Source organism: Solanum stenotomum, unplaced genomic scaffold (assembly GCF_019186545.1).
Source record: "Solanum stenotomum isolate F172 unplaced genomic scaffold, ASM1918654v1 scaffold14630, whole genome shotgun sequence".
NCBI lineage: Eukaryota > Viridiplantae > Streptophyta > Magnoliopsida > Solanales > Solanaceae > Solanum > Solanum stenotomum.
In genome coordinates this window covers 3,912-12,229 of record NW_026023138.1, presented here as the reverse complement: position 1 = coordinate 12,229, position 8,318 = coordinate 3,912, and the positions used below count along the sequence as shown (strand labels likewise).

The 8,318-nt window shown below is 30.5% G+C and overlaps 1 protein-coding gene across 1 annotated transcript in view; it reads right to left on the bottom strand.

Moving 5' to 3' along the window:
- The window catches only part of LOC125850167 (uncharacterized), a 79,535-nt gene that overhangs the window by 70,162 nt on the left and 1,055 nt on the right, over nt 1-8,318 (bottom strand). The window contains exons 2-10 of the mRNA XM_049530052.1: nt 3,538-3,755; nt 3,254-3,359; nt 3,037-3,138; nt 2,822-2,875; nt 2,637-2,715; nt 2,391-2,538; nt 1,988-2,111; nt 1,702-1,882; nt 1,350-1,378 (exon numbers count right to left, since the gene is read on the bottom strand). Of these exons, the coding sequence (XP_049386009.1) occupies nt 1,350-1,378; nt 1,702-1,882; nt 1,988-2,111; nt 2,391-2,538; nt 2,637-2,715; nt 2,822-2,875; nt 3,037-3,138; nt 3,254-3,359; nt 3,538-3,755 (1,041 nt within the window). The remainder of the gene's footprint in view (nt 1-1,349; nt 1,379-1,701; nt 1,883-1,987; nt 2,112-2,390; nt 2,539-2,636; nt 2,716-2,821; nt 2,876-3,036; nt 3,139-3,253; nt 3,360-3,537; nt 3,756-8,318) is intronic.

Below are 8,318 nucleotides of genomic sequence, written 5' to 3'. Positions count from 1 at the left end.
TTGATGAAATACCTTTTTAATTAGAACAGAAATCTTTCTCAGCTGTGCATCTTTCAGGTCTTCGTCCTCACTCTATACAAATTCGGAAAGAATAATAGATTATTAGATTACCTTGGAACAAGAAATGTAGCTTAACATACGAAGAAAAAAGTGGCAAGCATTTAAAAAGTTTGAGAGCTAACCTTGAAAATTGCGCATGAGTATGTCATTGTCTCATCCAGAAAGAGTGAAAAGAGTTCATTACTCTGGAAAAGAAAAAAATACTTGTGTCATTGGCAAAAGTATGTGCAGGATTACCTGCTTTAATTTCACTAGCAATCTTTGAAATTCCCTACATTGGGTGATATAATATGCAAGTTGATTAATTACCAGGTCATAATGACGAGAGATATTCCGACGAGCCTGAGTCAGGGTGTTTCGATTTGAAACATGTCCAATGAAATATTTTGCAGATAACAGATCTAGTAATGGTGTCCACCAGCCTCTAGAGCCACACAAAATGATGACAAACTTTAACATATGAACACAAGTTTGTGTTTCTTGATTTCAGATCAGTAAGTAAACTATTTTACCTTTTAACAGATGCTTTCAAATCTCTGTTGGCAACATATATCTGCAAAAGATATTAGGAAGCTAAGTACCGATAAATATCTATTTACAAAGATATCGAGCCATTCCCTCACCATGAAAAGATTAAGAAGACCTTCATTCTTATTAACAAAGGAGATATCCCCATGAATAAAAGCATCGGCAATCCCTAGGTCAGCTCGAGTTGCAACCTGTAAGAGATTGGTTAAGTCTTTGATCACTTGTAGGGGCAAAGGAAATTTCAATTTACCTTCCAGTAGAACTGTGTATTATGAACTCTAAGAGAAACTTTGAGTGAGCATTTCTTCTCTGTTCCTTGGAAGGTGAAAATTTTGCCTCCTTCCAACAAGCTGTATATTATAACATATAAATAAAGTTATTAAAAGCTCAAAAATCTTCCGAGTGATATTCTGGCATTAGCATGAATGATTTGAAGCTATGAATAATATAATAACAAAAAGTACATATGTGTATCCTGTTTCGGATTAAAGTAATGCAAGGTGAAACTATCATCACTCACATTATGCATCCTGTTTGAATGAAACTTTTGAGAAATCTAATAACGAGGAGGCGTGCTCCAGTTTCAGGCCAGGTTGGTACCATATGCTTGGGGTTATCCAGAATACAACAAGTCCTTCTAAGCATGCCATCTGCAGCAGCCACACCAGCCTGAGGAGGACAATCATCTATATAAGAACAAAAACTGCAAAAGACTCCAAATTTGTTTTTAGCTTGTTACTAACAGAAGTAGTATATACTACCTTAAGTCCATCCTCATGGAAGCCATAGCCTGAAATATTGCAGCTAGTTTAGTGGAAAGAAAACTAAAAAGTACATGAAGACAAGTTCTCTCTGCGAAAATAGCTTGGCAGCTAGTTTAGTCCCCTAAATATCGATTTCATCAAAATAGAAATGTAATTAGGATTATCTCTTAAAACATATTCAAATTAAACTTATAAGCTGCTATATTACAGGACTAACAGTTAGAGAAACAGGTTCACTAAATTGAACAAAGTTGAAGAGTCCAACTGTAGACTATGCACAAAAGAAGGTTACAAGGGAACAGATATCTTGAAGCAACTCTCAACACTCTGCTTAAAAAGAGATTCATACCTTGATATGCTCCACAAAACCATATTCCTCTCTTTCCTTGGATTTGATATAGCTCACATGAAGCTTTTGATGCAGCAACTGAGGGTACTGGATGACTGGTGGTCCACTTAAGCAATGTATGCTCAGGTGTGTGAGGAGGATCGAGGGTTACGAGATAAGGCAGCTTTGAATCACCAAGATTCTGTAAGTTTAGACAGTTCACAATTTAAGAGAAATGACTTCCAACTGAGAACATTATCTTCTACTTTCTATACAAGGTCCTAAATCACTGTATTCCATAACACACCTGGATTATATTGAGCCAATATGTTGCACATCCTCTATTATTCGTGGTTCCAAGAAAGTTACAAGCACACCATGTTGTTGGGTTGCGAGGCAGGAATGTTTTGTCATGATGAAGGAAAACGTCACTGTCACAGAGGAACGTAGAATTTTAGAGGCAGAATGGAGGCTAACTATATTAATCTTGGCCTTCAATACAAATTTCATATTAGCTCAGAAATCTAGCAGGTTGTAGAATCTAATTGAACTTCACCAAACCACAAAATAAAGCTCATCTGGTAACAGAAAATACAAATATATATACAACGTAAGTGATGTCGGGCTATAGATAAAGATTCAAAAAAGATAAAAAGCAGAATTAAAGAGGAATGAAATCCAAGGTATTCAAATATAGGAGTCGAAAGTACCTATAGACATACTGGAAAGCACCCAGTATTCTTGTTTCATCAAATGTTGCCTCTTTGCCTAACATTCTCAGAGAATCTGGAGCACGTAAAGCGATTATGCATCTGTCATATACATCTGTGGTACCATCAATGCAATCTATGGTACAACCTGCAGCAAGGGCACTTTCATTTACAGTTAGAATCACAAGTAGTTTGTAGCGCACAGCGAACTCTTGCAAGAAGCCAAAAGATAAAATCAAGCTAGACCTTCTTCATTTGTTGTTACAGAATTTACTTCACAACTAGTTCTTATTTGGCAGCCTCTCTTTTCCAGCTCCTCCTTAACCTGCGTTTGATACTGCCATCGAATCACTCTCAAGGATGTACATGCTTAACTTAACAAATCACAGAAAATAGTAAGAACTTTGAAGTATCTATGAATGAAAAATCACCTTGTCTATATGTGATTGCCATCTTACAGTGAGCAATTGGGGGTGACAAAAGAGCTACAAAGAAAGAAATAAAAGCACCCTTAGGCACAAGGGCAACAAGATGAGTAAAAGCTGAGCATTCCAATTCTGTATTTGCGTGCACCACATTTAACAATTGGCTATAATCAACACACAAAGTGTTCTAGCTACTTGAACTGTAGCTAAGAGAAAAGAACCTGCAGAAGATGTTGGTCGTGGAAGAATGAAAGAATGTAATAAGCAGAAAAGCCCATTACTCGTTCCGAGGAGCAGGACCATATTGAAGCACATATTGGAGCCTGTGAAAGATATGTGTCAATTGCTTGTTGCAAGATTAATTTTTTGAATGAACAAAAAAGGAAAAATTTATACAAGTATCAAAATCAATAACAAGGACAAACTGCAGTGTCACACCAGATAAGCCTTCTGAAATAGCTCCGAATAGTCATGTGACTTAATAAATTGTCCTAATGTTTCATTGCGATCAATGTCAGGATTGTTGTCCAATTCTTCAAGGTAACTGCAATGCAGTGAGAAGCGTAATCGTGATGAAATAAATGAAGTGCACAAAACAGAACAATTTATTCCCTTCGAATGAACAAAGAAAACTATACATGTGCTCTAAATTTCTAATGAGATGAGTAAATTAACAGAAATGCTCAAAAATTAACATTTGTAATGAAATAAGTTATTGGTACCTTATGGCATCCTGTTTGAATCTGATAATTTCTCTTATCATTTGCCAAAAATATGGATTCAGTACATTCTTCTTCTGTGCAAACAAACTAGAGAATCCATTTCGAGTACCCCATTCACAACCACGGCCTTGGTCTAAGCTCACTGAGAATGACATATCAGAAATGTTCATATCAACTCCGAGTAACTCAAAAAATCCTATCAGGTTCGAATAAGTTTCCTGTAAAATCATATGAGAGTAACACTGTTACTTATTAAATACTAGTTTCTGGACACGTGTGTTGCACGTATAGTATACACGATATAAGTTATATTAAAAACATAGTGTAATCAATAACAAAAAAAAGTACAAACTAAAATTGATGAACGTAACACTCATCCAATTTGAATGACTTCTTTGTTGAGCGATAAATGATTAGTTACTGTCGGAATTGCAAAATTGAATAACTATATTTAGTTAGATAGGTAAAATGTATAAAATGAGTTACATTTTAATGTTATTAGGTGCAAATATTTTGTCTATAAGGAAGTATTAATACTATTAAATATTTGCACCTAATAACATTAAGTATTAAGTTTCGTGATATCATATTTGAATAATGAATTGTGATACTTATACCAAATAGTAAAATAATGAATCTGAAATATTTAAACCAAAAACTTGTTATGATAAACATTTAAAACTTGTTGTTAAAATTTACAAAATGCAAATAATATATATGATTATCAAGAATTTAAAACTAATCTTAACAATTGTGCATGGAAACAAAAGCGAATTCCAATTCACGTGAAATCAAAGTATTGTAATTCTAATAATTAGCCAAATATGTCACAAAAAGGATTAATGAGTTCTTTTCAAGTAATACTTAAACTTGAATATTGCAATGATCATAAAGGTTATAGCCAGTAATCAATAGGAAGAGGAGCATCAATCAACGCGTTTAAATAACACCATTTCTTTAGATGAAATAACTATTTTGTAGAGAGTATATTATCTTTGCATCTTAAAGAATTATAATAAGAATATTACACTATGAGAATGAATTCACTAATCTCAACTATGATCAGCCTGGGAAGCTCTTATCTTTAAAGTTGATTTACCAATTTATCCTTATACTTAATTATTTATTTATAAAATAATTTTTATTTACACCATAATTTTAAAAAAAATCTTCAATTAAATTAGTTTTCAATAACATGAATTGAATGGATGATTTGGAAGTGGAGTAATAATATAATACTTTAATTATCACATTTAATTCAATGATTTAATAAGGACTGAGGACAATCATCTTTCTTTCTTTCTCTGCTTATTTTTTGATTTATTCATTTTATATTAAAATTTTGATCATTATCATATTATATCAAGTAGAAACCTTCCAAATGAAAAATTGAATTATCAAATCACCTATTAGAAGTTAAACATCATTTTAACCTTCAAGCAACTATTATTTCAAAAAGTATAATATAAAAATATAAATACACACATTTCATACAATAAAAAGAAAAATTTTGCATTTAATAATTATTATGTAATAACCATAACTTTATATGAAACGTTGGTGATTCAATTATTTAATTGTTACGTTAACCAATGAACAACCTTTCATTGCTACAATAAGTACAAAGAAGTTGAGAAGTTGAGAAGTTGAATTGACTATTAATTATAATTCATTAGTAATTAATAAATGAAAGGAAATTTCAAAGGACTAGGAAAAAACATTATATAAAGGCTACTAATTTCCCATCTCCTCTTTGTCACTTTTGAGATTGAATGCAAATTATTTTATCTTTGATTTCGTTTTTTTTTATGCCCTTAGATAGTTTGATGTCAAATTAGAGTAGTTGTCATATTTAATTTTTACTACTCTTGAATTATCAGTTATAATATAATCTTCGAAGAAATCATGGTCAAAATCACCATCTCTCCTCCCTATCAATTATCAGTATTACACCGTTTTTTGTGGTAGAGAGTATATTATCTTTGCATCTTAAAGAATTATAATAAGAATATTATACTATGAGAATGAATTCACTAATCTCAACTATGATCAGCCTGGAGAAATCAACCCTTCCATGATCGAAAATTCTCGCTAGATCGACTCTATGGAAGATGAAAGAAATAAAATTTAATGAGTAAAATAATTTAGGAAACTTATACACATGTGACTTGACCATAATTAATTGTTGTTACACAATGTCTTTCTCACCCTCACTAAACGTTTTTGTTCCTCTAAACATGTAGTGAAGGAGAAGGTGAAAGAGATAAATAAAATTATGGCAGTAAGCATTTTCAGAAAGCATATATAGTATTTGGATTCATTGAATTTGAGGGGTTAATGAATTTTGTTATATTTTCTTATGTAAACAAAAGTTATTCAAATGAATATTTGCTTTTACTCAGATAAAATGGTAAACTAACTTTTGATTCATTATTATTATGGATATTAATTATTATTTATGAATAATAACTTTTTTTTGTTCTCACTTTTAATATATATATATATATATATATATACTATTTTAAAAGCATGAACTCCCTAACTTGAATGTTAAATTACTATAATACCCCAACTTAAAACACCTATTTTAATAAATATGTTGTATTTTAATATTATTTTTTTTGTTCTATATCATATTAAAGCTGACATCTTTTAATATTGATGGGTAGGGACTTTTCTGAAGGGTTGTAACTTTTTGATAGAGTTGTGACTTTTTCGATGAGTTATGACATTTCCTAAAAGTTGCAACTTTTCTGAAGGATTGTGACTTATCTGATAAGGCACAATAAGCACTTTTTCATACTATCCTTTGTTGTCTATAAATATGGGGGTTATCTCACACTTTGAATTTTGTACGTTTTCTATTCTTCTTCATAACACAAGGAAGATTGTGATAGTAGTTCAATAATGCAATTACAATATTTTATGTGGAAAAACTAAATAGATCAACAAAAATTGATGCAACAAGGAGAATGGAATAACTCAACTTCTAACGAGAAGAATATCTATATAACTAATATATACTCATTTTCATAGCCATAAATATATTTTTGCAACAACTTCAACTTAACAAGAAGTTCAATGATTTTCTAATACACAAACTACAACTTGGTGTTCAAGTAGTGAAAAGTCTCAAACTGTTGGAGAAAAAGGATTTGATCAAACACTTGTTTAAAGAGTCCAAATATGTACTCATTTTCATTACCATAAATATATTTTTGCAACAACTTCTACTTGACAAGAAGTTCAATGATTTTCTGTTGCACAAACTACAACTTGGTGTTCAAGCTGTGAAAAGTCTCCAACTGTTGGAGAAAAAAGATTTGATCAAAAACTTGTTTGAAGTGTCTAAACTAGATTTAATAAGTACTCCTCCGTTTCCAATTTATTTGTTGTACTTTTATTTATATTTAGTTTAATATGAATGTTCTTTTTTCTTGGTTGTTGGGGTGAATCTTTAAGACCACAAAATTAAAAGACATATTTATATATTATACATATCCTTAAATTAAAAGTCTTTTTTATTAGTTAAAATTTCATATCAAATTTAAATTAGACAAAGCAATATCTATCTTTTTTATCTTCTATAGTAACTGAAAAGAATGAACTACATAACTTAAATGATAAATTATTATAATACCACCAACTTAAAACACAAAATATAATATATCTTATATAAAAGTATATTTTATTTTATTTATTTATAGTATATTATATTATATTAAAACAGACAGCTTTTCACATTGAAGGGTTGTGACATTTCCAAAGAGTTATAACTTTTTCGATGAGTTGCGACATTTTCGAAGGGTTGTGACTTTTCTCTAGGGTTGCGACTTTTCCGAAGAGTTCTGACTTTTCTGAAGGGTTGTAACATTTCCTAACAGTTATGACTTTTTTGATGAGCTGTGACCTTTTTGAAGGGTTGTGACTTTTCTAAAAGTTTGTGACACTTTTTTGATGACAATAAGAATTTTTTTTATGCACTACCCTTTCTTGGCTATAAAAAGAGGGGTTTCCTCAAAGTTTTAAACTATAATTTTTTGAATTTTTTCATTGTTCTTCTTCTTCTCAAAACATCCAATTTAGTATATCTTCTATATTTTATATATTTAATTATTTACTTAAGTTATATTATATTAAAAGAAGACACCATTACACATTGAATGGTTACGACTTTTCCAAAGAGTTTGACTTTTCCGATGAGTTGTGACATTTCCAAATGATTGTAACTTTTATGATGGAAACAATATGCACATTCTCATACTACACTTTGTTAACTATATATGAAGGGGTTTTTTCACATTTTTAAACAACGATTTTTTTTATGTTTTCTATTCTTAAAAACTCACGTTTGATTTTCACACGTTGACAATCTCAAAGTTCAATAAAATTTGAACATTCCCTAACATGAATGTTAATTAATACAATAATCAAACTACAAATATCCAAATTAGTATGACTTTTATATTTTACACCAATATTTATTTATATTATATTATATTAAATGTAAGAACTCTAACAATACAATAATAACAAATTAATGCACAATGGGGAGGGAGGAGAAAGTATGTTTCAGAGGATGTGTAACTAAGATATTTTAAAAGTAACTAACTTTCAATAGTAATCATAAGAAAGCTTACATCCACTATTCAAAGGAACTTATACTTTATCCTTCATTTTATAATTGTTTACTTAATTTTTTAATTTAGTAATATTCACATTATTATTAATGTAATACATGGTTTGATATTCACGTGCAACGCACGTGCGTCAAAACTAGT